General features: G+C 34.1%; 1 protein-coding gene across 1 annotated transcript; it reads right to left on the bottom strand.

Moving 5' to 3' along the window:
• Positions 1-3,405: 3,405 nt before the first annotated feature.
• Positions 3,406-26,920, bottom strand: LOC123662532 (putative helicase mov-10-B.1). The gene is made up of 20 exons (XM_045597374.1): positions 26,763-26,920; positions 26,441-26,566; positions 25,972-26,089; positions 24,759-24,921; positions 24,470-24,597; positions 22,186-22,292; positions 21,190-21,327; positions 20,625-20,721; positions 17,390-17,486; positions 12,264-12,363; positions 11,814-11,984; positions 11,385-11,532; positions 11,126-11,274; positions 10,823-10,957; positions 8,113-8,306; positions 7,360-7,505; positions 6,054-6,172; positions 5,334-5,445; positions 4,532-4,708; positions 3,406-4,015 (listed from the first exon to the last, which is right to left on the bottom strand). Exons 2-20 carry the CDS (start codon positions 26,557-26,559, stop codon positions 3,755-3,757), a joined length of 2,679 nt encoding a protein of 892 aa, XP_045453330.1. The 5' UTR covers positions 26,560-26,566; positions 26,763-26,920; the 3' UTR covers positions 3,406-3,754.
• Positions 26,921-27,263: the final 343 nt, after the last annotated feature.

Genomic DNA, 27,263 nt, shown 5'->3' with positions numbered 1-27,263 from the left:
CGGAGCTTAAACCATCACGCTGCTTCACTGTGGGTTGGCGGATATAGTCTCTGAGGAACAATCGCTATCAGCAGGCCTAGCATGCGCGCCACGACAAAATTTTGTCTACCCCTTTTCTCGTATTATCTATCTATGTCTACAGTAGCTAACATGCGTGCACGTGATACTCTTCTCGTTACGTCAATAGAAGAGATAATCATTAAATTTTAGTGATCTGTGATATTTATCTCTACGGAAGCTAACATGACATCGTAATTTTGTCGAATTTTGACGTTTTAAGAAGAGAAACTTCTCGTCTTCAATATTATCGACGAGAAAGACGATAAATAAAAAATAAATAAAACCGGGTGCCTATTTTTTGTATACCATGGCGTTTCCCTACTATAATTATATAATTTCGGTATACGAAGAGCGGGAAGCGCGAAAAGTCGAGTGAAGTGTGCCATATAATGGCACAAAAAACGTATTTGCGCCCTGTTGCTTCTTATTCTAAAACAATGCGTGATAGAATTACAATTATCTAATGTGCGACAAGATATAAAGCACAACACGAGCATATTGTTTTACATATGAAGGGGTCAGGGGAAAAACAACTTTTGTCACATTTTTTATTTTTTTCAACTGGTAATGCAATCTGAATGGTTATATCTGTCGCTATGTTCTGTCAAAACAAACAGGGCAATAACATTCATAGTCACTGCGATTTCAAGCTTTTAAAATATCGGTACAGGGAAAAAACATCCGATGTCAGAACCGTTCAGGAAAAAAACAACCGTTGTCCATGGTCGACGTCGACTATGACAGTGACATAAGACTTTAAGGTTATAATTTTTGATATTTTCTTTCGATTCCAAGAGCGCTCCAAATTACAGGAATTGTGAGTTTTTTTACGCAAAATGTCTGACGATGAGTGTAATGTTTTGAGGTGTGAAAAGTCTAGTAAAAAGAGAAAAACTTTCGGTCGAATATCAGAAGTTAACAAGAAGATAAAAGTACAAAGTCATGAGATGGGAGAAAATTGTTATTGTAAGCGGTACAAGTGTTTTGATGTGGTAAATCTAGATCAAAGAAACAAAATTCTAAGAGATTTTAATCTCATGAAGACCCGTGATGACCAAAATTTATATTTGTGTGGTCTCATCACAGTTTATGAGGTACAACGAAGGCGTCCAAGAAAAGCCGAAGACGATGCAAATTTACATTCAGCAACCTATGTATACCGGGTTAGAATCACAGACAACACTCAAACGAAAGATGTTCCAGTTTGCTTTAAAGCATTCATGGCTATGCATGGCATTTCTCAACAAAGGTTAAAAACTCTGAAGAAGTCTTTGCAAGAGACTGGAAACGCGCCATTAGATATGCGAGGCAAGCACAACAACAGGCCAAGGAAGCTCACAGAAGATGTGAAAAATAAAGTAATGGAGCACATTAGGTCCTTTCGTGGCCGTAAAAGCCATTACAGCCTACACGAATCCTCAAAAATATATCTTTCTGAAGAATTAAATGTAAAAAAAATGTACGATTTGTTTCAATACAAAGATTTATTGTCCTATGAGTCATACAGATCTATTTTTGTTAATAATTTCAATATTGGTTTCGGATATCCGAGGTCAGATACATGCGGCAAAAGTGATGAATTTAAGGCTAAATTGAAGGGCTTAGAAGTAGATTTGAAGAGTGTATCTAACAGTGAAGAAAAGGATATTATTGAAAAGAAGATAAAAGATTTAGAATCTGAAAATAAAGTACACAAGATAAAGGCAGAGACATTTTATCGCAAAAAAAGAGAAAGCAGGATTCACTCTCAATCTTCATTGAAAAGAGAGGCTATCGCCATGGATTATCAAAAGAATTTAAGCATGCCTAACATAACCAGTAACGAGACCTACTATAAGAGACAGCTCACCTTCAATTCATTTAACATTCACGCCCTGGCTTCTTCAGATTCTTATTTTTACTGCTACGATGAGACCATAGCTAAGAAAGGAGCAGATGAAGTTTGTTCTTTCCTACATCATTATATCTTTACAAAACTCAATGCGAATGTCAGAGAGTTAGTAATATTCTGTGATTCATGCGGTGGGCAAAATAAAAATTATTGCATGTTCAGATTTATACACTATGTGGTTCACACAACCAAACGTTTAGATGTGATAAAAATGGTATTCCCGATTCGAGGTCATTCGTACCTAGAATGTGACAAAAACATGGCACTTATAAATCAGAAGGCTCCATGTGAAACACCAGATGATTGGAGAAAAGTAGTGGCCGAGTCAAGGCTAAAACCTACACCATTTCGAGTTATTGATGTTGATCAGCCTTTAGTCCGATCTTGGACCAGGTTTTTGGCACCAAAGTACAAAAAGACATGCCCATTTCTTTCGAGACCTATCCGTGAGATCAGAGTTGAGATTACACATCCTCGTCTCATTTTCTACAGAGATTCCTATAATGGACACTGGACTTCCTCTGTTATGCTGGATGCAAAGAGAAGACGGGTAAATTCATCTTCCTGTGAAGACATCCCTAATTCAGGAGAATTTATTCTCCCTGACCAAGCTTACAAGGACATATTACCGATCAGTAAAGCAAAATTCCTGGATATACAGTTTTTATCAAAATATTGTGGACCAACAGCAAAAAAGTTTTTTTCCAACCTTAAATACAATAATTAGATTGCCTTGTGAAGTTGTGACATCAATTGTTTTTCCCCTGATGTTGGTGGACATAGGATGATTTTCACCTGATTATTCTGACTTAGTCACAATTTTTTATTATAACTCTTGGCTGATGTAATAATCAAAATAAAAAAATATATAATTACATTAACAATAAACATCCTTTCAATAAAAAAAGCTTTTCTTATTTATTTGGGTATAAAACACTATTTTATTACGATCTTATCTTTTAATTAGTAATATCTCAGTTTGTTCATTAGGTGACAAAAGCTGTTTTTCCCCTGACCCCTTCATATATAATTAAATTCATTTACTTACGCCGTTTTATTTTCCATATTAGATTTTTTAAATTTGATATACACTTTTTATCTTAGCCAAAAGGCCGAGAACATTGTTAAATAAAACATGTGTCACTCGTTTGCAATTATATCTACTGTGAATCCAAACGTTGGTTCATCCCGGTTCGGCACCTTCAATAACCTTGTAAATTCAACTTTGCGACATAAGAAATAAGAATGATATTCAGTTGTGATTATGGTTGATAATGTTTAATTTTTGAAATTCCTTCTTTATTAAAATTTCATAATCGAACGAATTACAAAGTGTTTTGAATTTTGGAAGTGATAGGCGAAATTTTAAGATTTTTGTATTTCTTGTTTTTTAAATTAGTTTAATAGTTAGTTAGTTAGTGTTGTTAGTTAGTAATATTTAGTTAGTGTTTATATTTTTCACTATTAAAAAATGGTATATTTTTTTGTAAGGGCAGCACAATTTTCTCTACATGACAAGGCGAAGTCTTCGGAAGAGAATTTTGTCTCTCGTAGTGCGCATGTTAGGGTAATCGAGAAAATACTCGATGTAGACATTATCTCTCTCTCTCGTCAAGAGATATCTCGTTGTACGCATGCTAGGCCTGCTGGTGTCTATAACAACCACAGTGTTTCCAAGACACGGTGGCGAGACCCACAAGGACAGACACCCAAGCCGGAAAAATACATACAAAAGACAAAAACAAGAAAAATTTAGACCTAAATTAACTGTTACGTTTTAGATTTATCTAACTACTTGCCCTATTAATTATGGCTTATTTCCTTACATTTTTCGGTTTTTGGTTTTATGGCCTCCGAAAGTCGACATGAGTTGAAGCGGGTTCTGGCTATTTCCTCAAGGAGTTGAGAAGACCTTTCAATCTGTTGGGAATCTTCCCCTAAATAGCTATTGTTTATCTTGCATAATTCCATATACTTGCGCCACTTGATATCCCGCGTCAAGCATGTCGGATTACCGATAATGATGAGCTTAGCTTTCGCTCTTGTCAGGGTTACGTTGTAACGCTAAAAATAAAACAAAAAGTAAATAATTTGTTATAGCTAAACGCGCTAATACGCGAACGACGCTAATAAAAACAAAAATGTTATATTGTTAGCAATTAATTTTAGATAATATTGACTGATCTTTGAATTATATGGCCCGTATTATGTATATAAGAATATTATCATAATATATATTAATTCACTGAGGTTAAGATGTTTGCCTCCCTTTTTAGAAAAAGCCTCACAATTATTCCACATAAATTATATATCATTTTATAGATAATTTCTTGCTACACCAGCAACAACAACTAAAAATATGTTATTGCTTTTGTTTAAAAAATTGTAATTTTGTAAAGTGATAATTATAATATTATTTAGTGCGAATTATTCGCATAGGTATTGCTAGTCTTTTTATAACACATTAAATTTTAACTTCGCTGAACATGAGCTTTTTGAAATTCTTAAAAGAAAATCGTATTTTTTAAAGACTTTTTTAAAAGTTCGGCGCTTCAAAGATTATGTATTTATCAAACTTACTTTATCATCGACTAGAAATCCTAATCCATATCTGGCGTCGTAGTCCAAAAGTCTACAGTTAGCTCTTACTGTCGACACTAGTATGACTCTTTTTTCTTTCCCTTGAAGAGCCTCTACTGTTCCCACTTCTATGTCCTTTAAGTTTTCGTTAGTTAGCCAGGATTTCATTCTGTACACCTGTAATGTTAACATATAGTTTAAAAGTAATCCTACTTTTGCACTTTTGTATACGATGTCAGTGTTAATTGTAAGGGGTACTGGACCATAAATACGTAAATCTACGAATACGGGCACATTAGGGTCCAGATCTGCAAATACCAATCTTTGTCAATCGCTAAAACGGGCTTTTCGCATAAAGTTTGCTCGTGTTAGCCATTAGAATGTGTTCTTTTTTTTTTTTTTATAAGAAAGACAACTCCATGATAGCATATAAAAAATATTAGGGCCAGTTTCACTGGTTTGTGGATTTATAGTCTGTTTATAATAATGATGTATGTAATATTTGTGTGTAATATTTAATGATATAAATAAACTTTAATTAACTTAACTAACAACAAACAAACTACAAACTAAATGGTAATCAATCAATTCGTACTATTGCTAATAGTATGAATTGATTGATTACCATTTCTATTACGGCTAGTGATACGGCATTTGATATTGAAAATGGATATTTGTACCTATTCATAAAAATATTAATTATTTGCCAGTGCATGTTATTTCAATGTGGTTCTCGACTGGGTTGTTATCATAAACATTTAACAACAAACTGAAAAAAAAAGAAATGTATCGTGATATCTACCTGTCGAATGTACGGCGCAATGACGCCTATATCTTTTGGAGACACCTGGTGATCACCGATTAAAGCCTTCACGTATCTTTTCAACATCATCAGTTCTATCTCGTTGAAATAACTGTTAATTGAAAAAATTAAAAATATATTGTAAAATTTGATAAGAGAAGAGAAACAACAAGGTAGATTAAGCTCGGACACTTCTTTCTAAATAGAGAAAAAGGCCTTCACCCAGCATGTGATATACTAATCAATCTATCAATTTAAGCAAAGTTGGCCAGGTCAGCTAGGTATACGTAATACGTACGGTTTGAAATCTTTTGATTCTACGGGACTCATTGCAAACATAGAGCCTGCAACGTGGCTTAAATATCCCCTAATACAAGAAGTCCCGTAGAATAAAGAGTAAATAGTGACCGTGACGATTTAAAACGTATGCTTTGATAGTATATTGATGACTGCAGCGCTGTAATGGTGCGTGTGACGTGCCAGCGGTGCTTAAACATCATAAATATTTATTTCCTGTCTGGTTGTTAGTCCTTGTGGGACTTCCCATCTTCCTCCAGGTTGCTATCATGTACACCTGATGGCGATCGTTACCGATGGTAGGGAAAATATCCGCCAACCCGCTATGGAGCAGCGTGGTGGATTAGGATCTGATCATTTTCCTACATAGGAAGTGGGATATTACAGGGTGAAGCGTATGCCTCGATAGTCAAAGTGAGCGACCTGGGCGTGGAGCCCTCGCGCGCCTCCCGCGAGTGCACGGCGTGGAACACGACGGCGCACGCGCCGCCCGGCTGCCCCAGCACGTTGCTGTCACTCAGCGGGTCGTGCGGCGCCAGCGGCTGGAAACACAGTTACTTATTTAAAAAAAAAATATTTGCAAACACCGACAAAAACCGACTTTAACTACATCGAGAAGTAATACAAGGTAAGTAGACGAAAAAATAGTCAAGTAAATATGCGCTATCAAAGATTACTCAAAAAGTAGTCATCAGACCTCGATCAAAATTAAATGGCAAAAACAAGACAAGCATCCGCTTCTAAATAAAACTTGTTTTGAGCTTGTTCTTGAACCATCAAAATTATTTATGTATAAAGCATATACTGCTATCTTAGTGGATAATACAGCTCACTACGTTTTATCGATATTCCCTGAAGTAGTTTTACTGAATTCAGATAGATGGCGTTGCGACAAAGTCCGCACCGTCTCACAAAAACGCGTTATCAAAGATTACTCAAAAATGGTAAACAGATCTCGATCAAATTTAAGTGAGACTCAGAGCATTAGCTTTCGATTAAAGTAAAAATCATTAAAATCGATAAGCCCAATGAAAAATTATGCGGCTTAATACAACGTAGGTCGACGAAAAAATAGTCAAGTAAAAACGCATTATTAGATATTGCTCGAAAAGTACTTATCAGATCTCAATTTAATTTAAATGGTAGTCCCAATTAAATAATTAAAAAGACATGACACGCAACATATTTCGTACATCGATAAATATATATATATCGATAATATCGATATAATCGATCGATCGATCGAGGATAACTTCGTCGTGTATGAATCGATATTGATAATTCTTTTTTCGTTGGATAGAAAACATCCCAAGGTACCATGATAAGGAAACCAAGATCTGATGGTGGGATCCCTGAGAAATCGAGGGAAATTCTCATAAATCAGCATAACTTTTTACTGGGTGTACCGATTTTAATGATTTTTAATTTAATCGAAAGCCGATGTTTATCACGTGGCCACATTTAAATTTCATCGAGATCTGATTACAACTTTTGGAGTAATCTTTGATAATGCGTATTTACTTGACAATTTTTTCGTCTACCTACGTTGTATTACTTGTTGATATAATTGAAGTCGATTTTTCTTCGTTTGCCTGCAAACAAAATTATTATTTTCGTCTACTTACGTTGTATTACTTGTCTATGTAATTGAGGTCGGTTTTCTTCGTTTGGTAGCAAACACAATTATTTAGCAATCTATTTTAAGTTAAGAGATGTTTTTAATACTCACTTCTAAACGATTATCATAGAACAATTCGTTTGGTATTGCCAGTATGTCAGGATGGGATCGGAAGTTTTTGACGAGCATCGTTATGTAGTTTTCGTCTGTGTATAGGTTTTCATGTGTCAGTTTCAACCGTTCTAATAGCGATGTACCTGCAAGGAAATATCATATACATAATTATTTATCAAAAATTCGTTGCACTCAATAAAAGATACAATTTAGAACCGTTATAATTAAATAATTATGCTTATAGCTTATAACGATTTATTCCAGGCAACTTTTATCGACCGTAGTTTAGGAAAAAAGATCCCAGGAATGCCAGGAGTCCCAGGATCCAGGATTTCTTAAACTTATGAGAACTTTGGTTTATTTGGATACTTTTTTACTGCTGCTACTATATTGTTTCATATGCCTGAAGGTTATTTGGAAATTGGTATATTTGTATTTTAGTGTAAAAATAATACATTAATTATAAATAAATAAATATATATATGAAAAAAAAAAAACAAATTTAAAAATTATGCTCTCTAAAAGCAAGTCAACCAATTCCCATGAGCCGGCTAACCAAGTAACGCAGACAGTTTAGTGTTCGCTCGTCGGTAAAATGAGCTTCGTGCGCGGTGACACTAGACAAAGATATGATTATTCCTATTACGAGTCGATATTTAATATTTGCCTACGATTTCACTTTAAACAGCCATACTAGCACAAATTTTTAGTATTATGACCGTAGTGTCTGTGGTAGTGAAGGCAACGCACCGAGGCCGCGCCGGCTGGCCTCGTGCGAGATGCACACGGGCCCCAGCTGCTGCGGGTCGCCGGCCAGCACCAGGCGGCCGCGCGGCGCCAGCAGCGCCGTCACGGGCACCAGCGCGGCGGGCTCCGACGCCTGCGCCGCCTCGTCGATGAACAGGTGCGTCATCTGCAGCCGGTGCGCCGCCTGGCTGCGCTCCCTGCCGACACGCGCCGCTTTAGTGTACACTTGGACATATGGACCGACAGGAAATCTGGAGCATCCCGGCTGGGGAAGTACCTCGACCTTACAGAAGGTGACGGCTAAATAATACTGCTCGAGCAGGAGTGTTGTGTTCCTGTGGTAGGTGTGATGACCCGAGCTACGGGTAAGGGTCGGGAGTGAGGTCGGCAACGTGCTCGCAATGCTTCTGGTCAAGCTATAAAGTAATCGCTTACTCTCTGGTGAGCCGTACGCTTGTTTGCTAACCAAGTTGTATGAAAAAGATGGCACATTCGTATTAACGAGGATGTTTGCCGTGGTCTGGATGTTTGTGCTTGTCTATATTGTGTGTTTCCGGAACCCCGAAACAAGAGTAAATCCTAGTTCCCCACGTGGATTGTGAGACGTTTATTTATTTATTATTACCATCTACAAATTTTAATCCATGTCTTTTGTTAACCCCTTATGTTGTCTACCTATCCTACAGGCGATTTATTACATAAAATAGCAGATCGAGAGTCCTGTGACTGCCTAGTAAAGCTAGGACGCGGTTTGACACTGACGGTATTTCCGTATTACAATGCCTTTAATTATTTTTATCTGTATATTTTTAATTTTTTTTTTGCATACCTATAGCCTTAGCATTTGGACTTTAACCAATGCCTTTAATTTTTTTTATCTGTACTTTTTTTTTTTTTTTTTTGCGTACCTATAGCCTAAGCATTTGGACTTTATACAGTTGTTTATAGTTTATCTTTTATTCTTATTGGTATGGATTAGAACGGATGTCGGTGGATTTTATAGCCAAAATAATCGCGAATTCAAATCCCACCAAATACTGCAATATTAACTTTTGAAAGGAGATTGAGACGATTCCATACATTCTTGGGCCAAAATGTAATGAAATGAAAAGTGTAATAATTAATGCATTTACGTTTATTGATCTCTCACTGAAAATTCTCTATATTGTGACTATCTGAGAGCGGAGTTATTAGACGTTTTCTAAGTGAGGTTATGTTACAATGTCTATAAAAAAACCCGATCACTATGTTCTTGAAGCACTAATGTTTATTATGAAGAATGTTTGAAAACTCATTACAAAACTTGAAACCATAAATAAATATCAGGAATGCACCCAGAACGCATCGGAAAACAGTAAACACGAAACAAGTGAGTGACGGGACACAAGAGGAGATAGCGAGTTGGTCAGTGCAGAAAATAAACGGCTAGTATCAATGTCACTCAGCTGTCAAAAGCTGGCATTAAAAATGTGACTTATTTTAAATCAATACGAAATCGATATAATTTAAGTTTATCAGATATTGTTATTTTCGCTATTAATGTAACTATATTTATCAGTTCATCATCATTAGTTCAGCCTATTGCAGTCCACGGCTGGACATAGGCCTTCCCAAGTTCGCGCTAGACATCCCAGATTTACGCAATCTTCATCCAGCCTACACCGGCAATCTTACGTAGATCGTCGGTCCAGCGGACCAGAGGATATCCCACATTGCGTTTGCCAAGACGCGGTCTCCATTCAAGGACACGTCTGTTCCAACGGCCATCAGTCCTGCGACACAGGTGACCAGCCCATTGCCACTTCAACTTTATTTAAATGCACTTTATTGTTTACAACTTTAATTGTGCATCTAAATACTTAGGAGTTAATTAACTAGTGCAAACGTTTTCTATAAATTCTGTAATTGATTATACTTAAATCAATACCTAATTAATTTGACGAAAACTATCTTTCTCATTTTTTCCGCTTCCTGATTCAGAATTGAGCTGAGATTTTAAAATAAAAAAATATTACATTTTGGCCCATTAGTCCACATTTCCATTACGATGTGAACAACAGTTAGAGCAAATATATTATCTATTTGTGATGGTACGGAAAACTATTAAACGAAAATTCCCACAAAAAGAGCGTCTTAGGTGCGACAAAGCCAGCCCTGCGGTCACCAACCCGCCTGTCGTGCGTGGTGACTATGGGTAACACACCTGCGTTCACGCCGTTTTTGGCGCGGACTTGTGGAGGCCTATGTCCAGCAGTGGACTGCAATAGGCTGAAGTGTGTGTCTCACAAAGAGAATAGAAAAATAATAAACCGGCCAAATGCGACGCGGACTTGCGCACGAAGGGTTCCGTACCAGTCAGTGTCTATAAATAATAATCATGATATACCTTTTTAAAATCATTGTATTCTGCCCTTCAATTTGATACCCATATTTTAGTATTCGAGAAAAAATTTTTTTTTCATTAACTACAATGGCTTCGCGCAGCCGCCGTGTTTGATTTTTTTTTAATGTCACCTATCTAAGAACACTTGGGCAGCTAAGACGGACCTAACGATACCTCAATTATGTAAATCCGTTCAGTGGTTCTGGAAATATGAGGTAGTAAAGAATATTACATACAAACATACATACAAGATACGCGCGAAAAACATAACCCTTCCTTGGCAGTCGGGTAATAAATATATGTTGTACAGATGAATAATCGAGAACTCACGATCCATATTTGGCGGCGTGCAGGAGCGTCGTGACAAACACGCGATAAGAAGAAGCCATTTCGTTGCTGACAGGGTAGAAGGACTCGTAGCACGTGCCGTTGGAGTGTGGCGCCAGTTCGGGCGGCATTGCGCTCCTGTGAGAACAATAAGCTCGATTTGTGTATCTTTTTAAATATTTCATTGACTTAAAATTTTTATAGCCTGAAGCCAGATTTTTTTTTATTAACAAGATCCATACTGAAATAATATTTTTAAGCAAAATAGCTATATTTTCGCAGCAACGATACAAACTGAGTCCATACCATGCTCTTGACTGCGAGTTGGCCCTGAGGAGGAAGTTTCGAACTTGAAGATGTTTGTTAAACTTTAGCAACATTACAGCGATGTGATCCGCGGCCATGTTCGAATCAGTGCACACCATAATGCGATTGCTCGGATTACTCTGTACTAACTGCAACAATGTTAAAATTTAATATAGTATTTGTTTATAGTTTTAAACTTGGAAGTTATAGCTTAGTTAATATTTTAGACAAATATTGGATCTGTGTAATTGTACTATACCTGTAGAATGGCCTCGACGATAGTCATAGTTTTGCCTGTTCCTGGCGGTCCGAACACGATGTAGGGCGCCAAGCCCGACGTGCCAGAGACAATGTGTTCTACTGCAGCCTTTTGTTCCGCATTGGCAGCGATTAGTGGATTATAAAACCTATTAAACATAAAATATTATTCTTTTATTTTTGCACGTTTATTATATAGAATGGTATTCTTACATTATATTTTCGATCGTTAATGGGGGTAGGATATACATAGCGATATTAGTATCAGAAAATCAAACTAACTATATATGGTTGTTGATTTTCTTAAATAAGAAGAAATCGAAGTTGTTATCAACTATATTGTCAATTGCAACGACACCGCCGCGCACATGCGCTCGTACACCACAACACGTCACGCCACGTCACACCACATGCCCAGGCTCGTACTCACCGCGAGATGGTCGCGCGGCGCGGTGCGTTGGCGGCGCGCTCGGGGAACACGCGGCAGTGCTGCTTGCTGCTGAACAGCAACGACACCGCCGCGTGCATGCGCTCGTACCCCACGCGAGACATTAGGAAGTGCACGTCGTACAGCGACTGCGACGTGTGTTCCGACAGGAATCTGAAATAAAACGTGATGTTTTAGTCAGTTAGTAATATAATAAATATAATACAGTTGCACACGTCTATATATTCACGTAAAACAAAACAAAAAAAAAATACTGATTTTCATGGGATTTTTGGCAATAGAATAGATTGATTCATGAGGAAGGTCTAAGTATATAATACATTAAGATTAAGGTAAATTAGTTACAGTTAAATTATCTCCAGTAGAATTATAATCTTGTAACTAATTCTTACTGAACACGGTAAAATAAAATATGAATAAAATGATACTTACGATTGATCCATATCAGCTAATAGTATATGACTATCCTCAATATCTTTGATTATCGTTTCGTACACTACGTCATAACTTGTACGAATATACACGCGATCGCCTAAAAGAAAAATTAAAGAATAATTTAAATAAGTAAATTTACTTATAAAGAAACTGAGTACCATCTCAATTAATGTGAGCGTGAAAAATATTAGGAATTGAATTCGAGCTTCCTATTATTTTCCTTAGCCATACTCCATAACTTGAGAATTACTTCAAAATTTCATTTTTTTTTTATATTTCTAATACTTTGTAAAATTTTATTACACAATAAAAAAAAATGTGATTTTAATATTTCAATCGCTAATTGGTCTCAGGTTGATCATACAGGCGTTACTAAACTATGTAACTTGGCAAACATAAATAATCTTAACCAATTTAACATAGTTCCTAATTCTAATAATCGTTAGCTGGATTGGTAATAAGTAATGCTAACAGTGTTTTAGTAAAACAGTGTGAGTTTCCACTAGTTAAAGAGGATTCACATCATCCGTCTCTGGATATTGATTTTACTTGTTTAAGGTCTACCTTACCGGTGTTCCGAGGGTTGTTAAGCTTTTGAACAAAGCTGACTACAGTATTATTAATAAAAAGTTGTCTGTGGTTAGTTGGCTGGAATGTTTGAATTGTTTGGATATGGAAAGTGCTGTTGAAGTTTTTTTATAATATCATCAATAAAGTTATTGATAGAGAGAGAACTTCAAGGAGGGACAAGGGCACAACGAGCTGCGGAGGCCACACCCACTGGGGACCAAGCTCCGCCCACTGTGGGCCATGCCCCGCCCACTCGAGCTCAGGCCCCGCCCACTTTGTCCCAAGCCGCGCCCACTAGATCCTTACCACGCCCACCAGCGACACCGTAGCTTCTACAGACCCTCAAGTGGCTCTTCAATTAGGAAGTTTAATTGAATTAATAGAGCTGCAAAGAGTTGAAATTCGTAGTGCTTTGCAAGAATCACAAGAACAAACAAGTTTCAAATTGCAAGAATCACAAGAGCAACAAAAGGCTGAAATTCGTGGTGCTTTGCAAGAATTACAAGAGCAACAAAAAGACCTCCAAGAAAAACGCTGTGGGCTATAAAGGATGTTAGTGACGCGGTGCCTTAGCTTCGAAAAGATGTCGACGTAGTGGAAGAACGAGATACCAAGTTAGGATTGGATGTTGAAAATGTGAAAACCGGCCTCGCTGAACTACGAAAAAGCTGATGATTATCATGTGGTCACATTTAAATTTCATCGAGATCTGATAACAACTTTTTGAGTAATCTTTGATAACGTGTATTCACTTGGCTATTTTTTCGTCTACCTACGTTGTATTACTTGTTGATGTAATTGAAGTCGGTTTTTTTCATTTGCGAGCAAATACAATTATACACACACACATACGGTTGAATTAGGTAACGTCCTCCTTTTTTGAAGTCGGTTAAAAATCACATTTGAGATCCCAGCTACAAGAACAAAATTTTATAAAAATACGTTTATTAACAGAAATTGTGCCTAGTACAATAATTTGTTTATAAATATTGAAACTTTTCATCTCTCTCTCATTAAATTTAAATGGCATGTGATGAATGCGTTGATTTAATATATCTTTAATTGTGGTTATAGAAACTTTATTCTCATAAAGAATTACAACAAATTCAATTACATGAGAAATTCAACTATATAAACAATTTGTAGTTTATAACATAGTATTACTGCGAGTCCAACACAAAAGAAAATAATTGTGTTTGCTCGCAAACGAAAAAAAAACCGACTTCAATTACATCGACAAGTAATACAACGTAGATCGACGAAAAAATAGTCAAGCAACTACGCGTTATCAAAGATTACTCAAAAAGTAGTTATCAGATCTCAATAAAATTTATATGTGACCACATGACACACATCAGCTTTCGATTAAATTAAAAATTATCAAAATCAGTACACCCAGTAAAAAGTTATTGCGGATTTTCGAGAGTTTCCCTCGATTTATCTGGGATCCCATCATCAGATCCTGGTTTCCTTATCATGGTACCAAACTAGGGATATCTCCTTTCCAACAAAAAAAGAATTATCAAAAACGGTACATCCAGTAGAAAGTTATGCGGTATAATATAACGTAGGTCGACGAAAAAAGCGTCAAGTAAAAACGCATTATTAGATATAACTCGAAAAGTAGTTGTTAGATCTCAAATAAATTTAAATGGGACCAATTGGCACACACAACCTTTCAATTAAAACAAAATTTGTCGAAATTGGTCTACCCGGTCAAAAGTTCTGATGTAACATACATAAAAAAAAAAAAAAAAAAAAAAAAAAAAAAAATACAGTCGAATTGAGAACCTCCTCCTTTTTTGGAAGTCGGTTAAAAAAAATTAAAACTAAAGTGGGTAGAAATTCAACAATCAGTTTACACAGCGATCGAATGCGTAGAATATACATAGATCACACACAGACCAGAAGTGGCATGGCATTTCAGGGCACTTAAGTTATTTGTTATTTTATATATTATTATAAATATTTTATATTTATAATATTTTTATTTTATTCAGCAATTGTTTATTATATAATGTTTTAAACGTTTTTTATATGTTTGTAATGATTGTGAGTTCTTTACATCATTCGGAATTTTATTATATAATTTCACGCCTTGAAACAAGATATTTTTTGCACCGTAGTTCGTTCTTGGTGCTCGACATATAAGGTTATTCGCGCTCCTCAAGAGAATTTTTTGTACTTGCATTTTTTTAGTGAAATTTATTTGTGTATGTATATTTTTCGTTAAGATTTTTCTTATTAATAAACAAGTATTGTACGTGTATATTTGGGTAACATTTTCTCGTATAATTTTTTCGTAGGCGTTAAGTAATTATAATTAAATAGTACCTTTAATAATTTATTTTGAGCTCGTTGTACTAAATTTAAATTGGATTTTGCTGCTGCGCCCCAGATTTCAACCAAATAATCAATGTGGGGTTTAACAAGTGCGTTATAAATGAGGTAGCGAACTTTTTGTGGAAGACATCTTGTTACACTACGTATAAGTCCAGTCAGGGATATAAGTTTTTTTCTAACTTTTTCGATATGTGGTGTCCATGTCAAGTAACTGTCCAGTGTGAGTCCTAAGTATCGTTCCTGGTCAGTTCTATTAATTTCTGCGTTATTTATTTTAAGGGGTTGATAGTTATGAATTGATGTTATGATATTCGTGATGTTCTTCTTATTTTGATTTTATTTTTTAATTTTAATTTAATTTTGATTTTAATTGTAGTTTTGAGCCTTAATTTCTTTTATTGTAATTTTTTAAACTTAGTTATTTTTTTAATTTATTTGTTTCATAATGCCGTATTGATTTTTGAATTTCTTTATTGATTACTTTTCTTTCTCTCAATGGCTGTTAATCAATTTATAGTAATGTTTTTAGTATTATTATTAAGTTTTTGATATGGAACTATTAATATGAAGCATCTCTTCTGTTTGTTATATGTTCTTTTTTAATATCGGAAACTATTTTTGGTTGAAATGAAATGAAAACATTTATTTCGTCATAAGGTGATATACACACTTAACGAAAGTCAAAATAATGTCAATTACAGAAATAATAATTCAAATAAATTAAAAAAAAAACGACAATAATAAAAGAAAGTTAAGGCAGCAAAAAAATCAAACAATAAAACATAAAAATTATATCTTAACATTGGGTACACTACAAACTTAGGTAATATACCCAGTGCAACCTTAACTTAGTCAACATAATCAACATATTAAGTTAGTTAAAATTTCTAATGTCTCGGTAGACATTACCTTCCAATAAATAAGATAGACTAATGTCCCTAGTGTAGGCCGAGAGAAAAAAAGCCGGAGGAAAAAAACTCTCGGTACTCTTTTAAAAATTAAAAGTCATAAGTATACAAGACAAAAAGTAACAGTATGACCATGAAATGATCAGGACAAATACGAGACTGCCAATCGTGTGTGTCGAAACCACCACACGTCAACTGCTCACAATATTTTAACTATATCTATTTAGAGATTGAGTTCAAAGACATAGCCTAGTCGAGCTTTATTCAATCCCATGCCTTTTCATCATTAAGATATTCACTGATGTTATAACTGGCTTTACTACATAAAGTTCGCTTAATAATTTTTTAAAACTTCAGTAAAGGCAGAGATTGCAGCGCTGCCGGAATCTTATTGTATAATAAGATAGATATTCCTATAAAGGAACTACTTTTTTTCCTGAGCTGGCATTTAGGAAATATTAATTTGTGGTCGTTCCTGAGTGTTACATCATGTGAGGCATCACGGTCGGTTACTACGGCTAACAAATAAATGCCTATCTTTCCGTATGTACATTATATCTCCATAAATATACTGCGATGCAAAGGTCAGAATGTTGATCTCTTTAAATTTCTCTTTCAGAGATTCTTTACATCCCTAGTATATAAAGTAGCTAAGTAGCTGAAGTAAACTAATCTAGCTGTATCGACATCTGTTAATAACATTATTCTTTTAACCGCGTACGCTGCAGAACTCTATCCGTCAATTGACAGATATGGGGTCCCCACTGCAACTTTGAATCAATGGTGATTCCTAGAGAAACGGTTGAGTTAACTAAGTTCAATTTATCACCATTTAGTTTTGATTGTATATCAATTTGTTTTGGAGCAGAAATATGATACAATTATTTTTTTTTACTATTGAGAAGTAAGTTATTCACACTAAATTGTGTTTTGTATTTCTGTATATTGATGTAATACCGTTTGTTTCCAAAATAAAATAAAATAAAATCTTAATATATATAAATCTCGTGTCTCAATGTTTGTCCGCAATGAACTCTTAACTACTTAACCGATTTTAATCAAATTTGCACACCGTGTGCAGTTTGATCCAACTTGAAAGATAGGGTATATTTTGTTTTGATATATGTAATTATTATATTTAAGAAAAAAATAAGGCGATACGAAGTTTGCCAGGTCAGCTAGTAAAATAATAAAAATAAGATAATTGTGCAGAACATTACGCATTGAGCGCAATTAACAGTTTGCTAGACAGGAACAATATTGGTTGATCATATTATTTAATAATATTTAAAATAAACTTACCTCTTAATAACGAAGGGCGTTTTTCCGCTAATCCCGGTACTTCTAATTTTAATATGTATCCTCTCCTCTCCAATTTAACACCTTTCATATTGTATCTCTAGAAAGTAAATAAATATTAATAAACAGTTACTATTCTTACTTAAATGTTAATAAATTAATATTAATAGTTTTGGTGTATATTGTTGCATGGTGGTCACCTGTGAAAAGGAACCGGCAATACACTTGACATCATCAAATGCACAGACTATGACAGATATCTCTATGACTTTTCTACTTGACACTAGTGAATTGAAATCAAGTCCACGGCAAAATAAGGGTTTTTTTTCATCTTTATTTATGTCCATTTATATATATTTTTATAACTGATTCTTAAACAACATATTTACAAATAAAATCAATGAATAAGCTTACAAAACGTGAAACCCATAGAAATATACCAAGTAATTATAAAATTTCTTTTTTTTGGGTATTAACTTTAACTATTTTTATTTAGTAAATTATATTGATGTCAGTTTTATTATCAGTAATATCACTGAAGAGTCAAGAAATATATTTTTTTCCTTTTTTTAATCTATTTATTAGTTAACATTTATTGCACTTACAGTATAAGGCGTACAATAAACAAAATTAATAAATAAATAAATTACTAGCTGGTACCCGCGACTTCGTCTGCGCAGGACTAGTAAGTACTTCGAGTAGCTTATTTATCTTCTCAATATCTATCTTTATGGTTTTACGACATAAAAATCAATTTGTTACTACCAAATGTGATTTTTTTTTAATTTAGAAATATATTATCAATTTTTATTGTATTTATGGTTTACTGTTTTTGCGATAGTGGCTTACTCATAAAAGATAGATATATGCTGTTTCGGACTTTTTTGTAGGACTAATTAAGATAAACATGTCTCTTATATCTCCTCTTTTTTGCAGCGCACGCCAGAATAGCTCGCAGCTGGCAGATTTTTTCCGACTTATTTGACAATTATCGTTGTATTGTGGACAATTCACACACTATCTTTAAAAATTATAGCTTATGTGTTATTCTAATGTATAAGTTATATTATTGTAAACTTTCATTACAATCCGTTCGGTAGTTTTTGCGTGAAAGAGGCAAACATCCATCCATCCATACATACAATCTTGCGTTTATAATATTAGTAGGACTTATATTATTTAAATAATGCTGTATTCTAATGTAATAATTTAAAAATGATCGGTAAAACCAAACAGCTTTGTCAGCAGAAAGCGCTCCGCTGCCGATTTGAGTGCATTTTTGATACACAATGGTATCGGGTGTCACTTACAGCAATTCATTTTCTTTTTAGACAATTTTAAATTCAGATATATTTTTAACGGACTTAAAAAAGGGGAGGTTCTCAATTCGAGTGTATTTTTTAACCGACTTCAAAAAAGGAGATTTCTCAATTCGACCGTATATATATATCTAATTCACCACGCTGCTCCAATGTGGGTTGACGGATATATTCCCTACTAAGAATAACGATCGCTATCAGGTATAGATCAGGTAGTATAAGATTTATTAAAATGTATGTAAATTCTATATTCAAACGCGCTATCAATAATCTAGAAATAGAAATACTAGATATAGATTATATAGAACTAACTGATAAAAACATACTAGTCGTATAATAATTATTTAATTTGCAATAACAAATATGAAGATAAATAATTGAGATAAAAAGTACCCTCACTCCCAAGTTAGACCAAATTATGGATACTTACAAAATTTGATAAAAATTGGTTCAGTAGTTTCCGGTTTTATCGTTTACCTATGAAAATGCCGTTTCGTCGTACTGGCTATTTCAAAACTTAAAAATATTTGCTAAGAACTAGAATTTCAAATTATTTTTATTTTAAAAATATAGAATTCTTTTTTTAACAATTAGTTATTTGTTTAATGGTTAGCGTTCTGTTTACATCGCATTTGTACGTTTTTCGTCATCATGGATATGTTAAAAATTCGAGTGATTATGGAGTATGAGTTCCGTCGTGGTAGCAAAGCGGCAGAAGCGGCACGCAACATCAAAGACGTTACAGTGCGAATACTACTAACGATCGTACCACCCGTTATTGGATTGCTCGCTTTCGTTTCGGAAATATTGACCTAAGAAATGAATCACGTGGTCGGCCGAAAATGTTGGTCAACAATGACAAATTCAAGGCGATGAGGCTGATGATTCTCAAACTACAGCTGAATTAGCAACAGCTTTCGAAGTTAGCACTAAAACAATATTGGTCCTGGTCCTTGGTGCACGACAACGCGCGACCTCGTACTGCGCAGCAGACGGTCTCCAAGTTACAAGAGCTGAGTTGAAAGTTCTCCGTCATCCATCGTACTCACCAGATCTTGCCCCTACAGATTTCCACTTTTTCCAGAATTTGGATAACTTTGTGGCGGGAAAAAATTCAATACCCGAGAGGCAGTACAAAATGCCTTTGAAGATTTTGTTGCCTCCCGTTCAGCAGAGTTTTTCAAGAAAGAAAATCAATGAGTTACCACTATGTTGGCAAAAATGCGTTGATTCCATGGGTATCCATTACTTCGAATAATAAAAATAAAAAATATAGAAAAAAAGTGCGTTAACTTATTTTATCAAAAACGGCAATTTCATAGGTAAAGACTTATTATATAAGTGTTCGCGGATAACATCGTAGTTTTTTGAACCTATTTTGCTGATTCTTTTTTTGTTAGAAAGAGGATATCCTAAGGGCGGAACCATGATAAGGAAACCAGGATCTGTTGATGGCATCCCAGAAAAATTGAGGGGAATCTTCAAAATCGTAGTGGCGACTAATGCGTTTGTTAATTTTTTTCAACTACTTACGTTGTATTACTTGTTTATGTAATTGAAGACGGTTTTTTTTAGTTTGCCAGCAAACGTAATTATTGTGTCTTACCACATAACTTACTGGGTTTACCGATTTTGATGTTTCTTTTTTTAATCGTAAACTGGTACTTGTCATGAGGTCCCATTTCAATTTGATCGAGATCCGAAAATCGCTTTTTGAATTATGTCTAATGATGAGTATTTATTTGACTATTTTCGTTTCCTTGCATTTTTATTCTATGTCGAAGTAATTGGAGTTCGTTTATTTTCGTTTGTGAGCATACACAATTAAAATAACATTTCAAACTCTATTAATCAAGGTAACAAGCAATCAGATACAATCCAAACAAACTCATGTAAATTTTATTACAAAATTTTCTTACCCGTAAATTTATCCTTCCAATAATTTCCTCCCACCAAAGCAAATAATGGAAGAACATCATATAATTATTTTTTGTAACACCCTCGTCGAATATTTCTCTGCAAAATAGTAAAATAGATTATTGAAAAAAAACCTGCATTCTCCTGTAATATATATTAATACAATACAGACTTAATTGCGAAAATAAAATATGATATTTTATATGAGACAAGTTGAAAAATGTAATGACTAGTCAATGTAGTAATTAAATTTCATTTCATACATAACCTGAACCTTATAGATATTGTCTAGAAAGCCTCAGTATTTTACACAATGCCAGATTATATAATTAGTTGTTAACATAGGTATATAAGCTGTTACTATTTGTTTTTAGTCTTTAACTTCTGGAGCAACTCTAGTCTAATTATTGTATATGTTATCTTCTGGATTATACACAATTGTAGTAAAATAGAAGTGAAAACTTGGGTATCACTATTAGATAATACATATTGAAATTTATCAAAATATTTGACAGAAAAGAGAATATGAACTTGACTAGGTATTAAAAAAAAAAGAAAAGTCTTTACCTAGCTGAGACTAGTAGCAATTTTAGCTGTTCATGTGTTTCCTTGGGCACACGTAGACCATCTAGTGCCGTATCTTCGAGTCCACGAGGAAACAAAATTTTTAATAATGGAGGAACTTTGTATGTCAAAGAATAAGGTCTGCAAGAATAATTTTAGTATATTAGACACTGACTGAAATAAAATCTTTTGCCAATTGTCATTATTTTTAAAGTCATTCATCATTACAGCCTATACAATCCACTGCTGGACATAGGCCTCCACAAGTTTAGGCCAAAAATAACGTGAACTCATGTGTTTTGCCCATAGTCACCACGCTGGGCAGGCGGGTTGGTGACCGAAGGGCTGGCTTTGTCGCACCGAAGACGCTGCTGCCCGTCTTCAGCCTGTGTATTTCAAAGCCAGCAGTTGGATGGTTATCCCGCCACCAGTCGGCTTTTTAAGTTCCAAGGTGGTAGTGAAACTGTGATATCCCTCAGTCGCCTCTTACGACACCCACGGGAAGAGAGGGGGTGGCTAAATTCTTTAGTACCGTAGCCACACAGTAGTAGTATTTTTAAATACAATATAGCTAATCAGTTTGTTGTACTATTCTAAATACAGTCGCATGCACCTCGTAACAATATTTACAAGCCGTTTATTATTCCCTTCTCAGGCACAAACAATCGACAGAATAGTATACTTATTAGAGCTTGTCGGGAATGTAATAATATTAATGTTGATATCGAATTATTTCATGGGAGTATCAGTATCATAAAAATGTCCAATTGTTAGATCTATGATGGACATCTGAGCACACTGGTAACTAACAAGTCTTGTTTAGCTTTTTATAGAGTATTCTTTTTAGAAATATTCAGCATTATTGTTTTTGTCTAGTTTCAATATGTGGTAGCCTTTTTTATTTCTATTCTGTATTAGTTATATAGTTATAATGAACCTTTAGCTATTCTAATAAAATAAAATTAAAATATCAATAATTGTTAAATTGATATATTATACCTATTAGAGTTCGACATGACGAAGCGATCACTATACATCCATGGTTCACTAGTAAAAGGACTTTTTTGTTTAGTGTGGACAATGAACTCCTCTTGAACTAAAACAACCTGCAAACAATCCATTACTATAAAATAATTTCTTTATCTTGTATGTTGGTAGTTTAAATCCTGCTGATTCTGCTTAACAATCCCTCTAGTGTAATGGTGCGAGTAGTCGCCTAAAACACCAACGGCTGGCGGGTTCGATTCTCCCTCGGGATTTGATTCAGATTGGGAGTCTCTCCACCGTGCCTTGGAGAGCACGTTAAGCTGTCAGTCCCGGTTGTTATATAAATACCTGATAGGGATAGTTACTCATAGTAGGGAACATATTCGCCGACCCGCAGTGGAGCAGCGTGGTGGATTAAGCTCTAATCCTTCTTCTACATGGAAAAAAAACTTATGTATGCAGTGGAATGTTTCAGACTGAATGCAAATTCAGCTCGATATATAGCTATATTTAAGACATGACTGTCTTTATGTTTTGTCAACAATTGACTATGTTTCGTCACCAAATCGCATAGTGTACATTTATATTTCAAAGCAATCAGTTATTCAGTTATTACATAAAACAAAGGATGACACATATAGCCAATATAAAGAGTAATAGCAGGAGGTAACAAATATGCAGTTTCTCCACTCTATTACACATATGTTCTAAGGTCTGATCCACATTACTGTGCTGATCTCAGTTCATTCTCGGTCCAAAAATAAGAAACAATAGAAGAATCGTTGTTTGAGTGTGATTTGATCAGAACTTGACTATCAGAGATTGAGGGATAGTGTGAATACATTCAGACCCGATCCACACAACAGTGCTGGTCTCAGATTTTTCTCGGTCCCTTGATCCGGTAAAATATTGTTAAATGAGAAACAATGAGTGTATTCACACTATCCATAACAGTCAAATTCTGATCAAATCATACTCTAGCAACGATCCGTCTATTGATTCTTGTGTACCAGATCGAGATCGGACAGAGAATGAACTGAGATCAGCAATGTAGTGTGGATCGGGCCTCATTGTTTTTGGTTTAACAATATTTTACAGGATCGAGATCAAACTATAAATCTATAATGTGAATCGGGCCTAATTGTCCTAAAGTTATATACACAAATAACACACAAAGAAGCTATACACCACAATACAAGGAGAAGCAAATGATAGCAAGGAGATATAATTTTACAATCAAGAAATGCAACATTAAGATAATTATATTAACTAAGCGGCGGAGTGACGAGCGACACGGTCTTCGCGCGGAGATCGGAACACAGACTGGGATTGCACCGACTATCGAGCCCGCGAGCCGGCCGCTCCACGCTCGTGCGCCGCGACGTGATCGAGCGATTTTTTCTTATTAAATATATAAATATATATGTATAACGGTATAAATAAATAATATAAATAAATCAATATCATATAACATACACATACGGTCGTCTGTTCCTACGATAAGCAACTTAATGCTTGTGTTACAGGTAACAGCCGACCGTTATAACTATTTTTTTTAATAAACATACATAGATATAATACATATATAAATACAAATATTATATCACACCCAGACTCAGGCGGGAATCGAACCCGCAACCCGCAGAACAGAAAGCAGGGTCACTACAAACTGCGCCAACGGGCTAGTCAAAATAAATAAAATAATAATTATTTAATTACCACACTTTTTTACTACAAATAATTTAAAGGTGATTAAGCTACAGACATGACAAATTCATAACAAAATTAAAAAAAAACATTAATGTTACATTTATTAATGACGTAATTAAAAATTTCACCACTATATGGTAATGATAAAGCCATCAGTGGAAACATTTTAAATGTAAAGATTTGAGAAGGGAGATAAGTATATCATAACCTAAGAGTACTTAAAAAGTTTTGTTTGTCTGTTTAAAACTGCAAATTTGATTTCAATTTTTTTTATGTTATTCTTAAATAGTTGTAAAAACTTAAGGTTATAATATATATATTATAGCAGAACAATATCCACAAAACTATAAAAAGTAATCTGTAGGAAATCATAATTATAGATAGAGGGAACTAACAAAGAAAAACTGATTCCAATTTACAGTACATAAATATGTTTTTGAGCATTGCAATCAATAATATGGCTATAATCATAAAATATAAATTTATAGCTTCTTTCATACATTTAATACAAAATAAAAGATGATAAAGTAAGGTAAACCTAACCTTACTTTATTATCTTTTATTTTATTAATTTCACAATTCTTACCATTTCTCGTATGAAAATAATATTTTTTTCATCACTCTTGCGATGAAAAGTAAACATTATAGGCATTTCATATTGTCCAATATCCATTGCCATAAATTTTACACTAATATCTTCTTCTATAGATGATTCTAAAAAAAAATTAAGAAATAGAAAAACTCGAGGCTTTCATTCACCGTTAAATATGTAATGTTTTTAAAAAAATCTAAAAACTTGAGTAATCAACATTAAGTTTTCTTACATGCTGATAGAAGCAAATATGTTGATGTTGGTTTCACAATATTATACTCACTTTTAGGTAAAACATTAGGATCTTCTCCAAAAATATATTGATGAGCAGACATTATGAATTGAGGTTGTGGATGAGCCAGCTGTATACCTATGACAAGTAAATCCTCTTTTTTGGAGTCATTGCTAATCTTAAACGAAAATTTAACTTTTTCCTTTGGTTTCACCTAAAAATATTACTAAGTTAAATAATTAGATGACAAAAATTAATAATAAATTGCATGGGCATGCACAGTTTAGTAACTTAATTTGAAATTTCAATTTGGAGATAATTATTAAATGATTGATCCAGGCCGTATTATCCAATAGCTGGATATATGCTTCTTTTTTCCATATAGGAGAAGGGTCAGAGCTTAATCCTTAATGAAGGTATTGTAAATATAAATAACCAAGAAATATTCAGGAGATTAATTTGTTAAGATTTGGTGTAAGTTGTTAAAATGTTAGAATACATCTAGCCTCCCGAGAGGTTTTACTAAAAGTGTCTAACTCATATGGGTACTCAAAACAGTGTTGAGGTGGAAATATTGGTGGAAGGGCAACCGTGGCATATATCTTTATTTTAATGCCACACTACTAAATTAATTAAAAAATGATTAAGTACCATGCAGCAATTAAAAAACAAATTAGGTGTACAGTTTTGTTTTACATCAACTAAAGTATGTTAGTTATCTTAAGAATTTTCTACACATTACAATAAACTACCAGCACCAAATTATATAGGTAACGATTTATCACAAAATAAGTCCTAGGGTGGGTCTCACATGAAGACAGGACTCACTGGATGCGTACCTTGCCTGAAGGTGTTGCTAGGATTTAATGTACACAAGCAATGCAAAACTGCAAGGTAGCAAATAAGGTATAAACTACAGAGCAGTTACACTAGTCAGTGGCATAGGTAATCTGTTTAATACTATAAGGGCCAGTTTCACCGGGTATAGATAAAGTCTATCCTGAAAATAAGTTAAGAATAGGCTTTAAAAGCAGCTGGTAGAAAAGGCGACTAGGACCTGCTTTTCCTCTATTAACAAACTTTCATATTTGAGAATATAAATATCTCATAAATATAGTGCAATTCGATGGTAAAAAGAATAATATTATATCAAAAATCTTTCTGTTGGATACCATCATCTGTCATATAGTATTATTATCTACAAGTGGTGAAAATAAAACAACTACAGGTATTTATAATACTGTAAAATAAAACAACTACATACGTATATCCTAATCTTGTGGTGGTCGCTGTTTTGTACTGTTACACCAGTAGCATTCTCAGACTCATATTCAGAACTACATAAGATAATAACTCCATCCCGATTCTTGCTGAAGTATTTCCTATAGAAAGAATAATGGTTAATTTGGATATATAGTAAAAATCTATACAAAATAGAGAATCTGACTTATTTACCATATTATATTGAGTTAGACAACATGTGGTGATAAATATTTAAGAAATTATTAGTTTTGAAAATATAATTGTTTGCTTATCTTAACTTCACACATATAGAAAAAAATATATGCATTCAACTGCTGCTTAACAAAATTGAATAATTTATCACTTATAAATACGTTAGAAAGAATTGTGACAGAAATTATGTGCAAAAGACTGTTTCCGCAAATGTTTTGTAGTCAAAAAATGATGTCTAGTTATATTTTTAAGAATGATTAATTAAATTTTCAACTTACTTGTTCATTTTATAATTATATAAAATCAAGTTACACACGTGCTTAGGAGTATCTTCATGGTTCACTATAGAATTTTCGTCGTATCTTTCATCGACTTTACCACACACTTTACAATACATTTTAAAACTGCAAAATAATATAATTATAAACGGTTGACATTAATTATTGTTTAAACCAAAATAATTAAGAATACTAAGAAGAAGCATGTTGACTTATCATTGATAAACAAAAAAACGACACAAAGAGAAACAGTTACAAATGTTGTTGGTTCAAAATGGACGACAATTTAAACCTTATTACTATTGAGATAATCTATACTTACTCGGTTTTAATCGGGCACTTTTGAAATTATTTATAATAACATTACAGATATTTAAAATTTCTTGGAAAACTGTCGGAAGTAAACCCGAAGTGTCTCACATTACAGGCCGATAACAATAACAAGCAACGTAAACAACATAATGAAATGAAATAACAAACGATACTTCGTGTCACAGAGTATAATAATACTTGCTTCGTGTACGCAACTTGACAACTGAGTAACTCCCCATTTCAATGTCGCCAACACTAAGCGAACACCTAAATTACGTTGATTTTGATTTCGATAGTCAGTAGAAAATAGAAATCTCAATTAAAACATTTGAAAAAGTCATAATATTTAATATAATTAAAGTATAAAATTATTAGTACACATAATCAATATTCATTATTGACTTCTTTAAATTTTACCAGTATTTCAAAAATTTCAAATGTTTTATTTGAGATTGCTACAGACTATAGAAATCACGGAGTATATTAGGAATAGGAATTATAGTATTTCTGT

Source organism: Melitaea cinxia, chromosome 18, assembly GCF_905220565.1.
Source record: "Melitaea cinxia chromosome 18, ilMelCinx1.1, whole genome shotgun sequence".
Lineage (NCBI taxonomy): Eukaryota > Metazoa > Arthropoda > Insecta > Lepidoptera > Nymphalidae > Melitaea > Melitaea cinxia.
Note: the sequence above shows the minus strand (reverse complement) of the source record. Positions and strands in the feature narration are given on the sequence as shown.

Excerpts from the sequence above, each read along its gene's own strand:
- LOC123662532 (XM_045597374.1), bottom strand. The coding sequence starts at position 26,559 with ATGTATTGTAAAGTGTGTGGTAAAGTCGATGAAAGATACGACGAAAAT. Across the intron at positions 24,922-25,971 it reads ACCACAAGATTAGGATATAC|GTGAAACCAAAGGAAAAAGT; the intron begins GTATGTAGTTGT and ends TAATATTTTTAG. Across the intron at positions 4,709-5,333 it reads TTGCGCCGTACATTCGACAG|GTGTACAGAATGAAATCCTG; the intron begins GTAGATATCACG and ends TTAACATTACAG.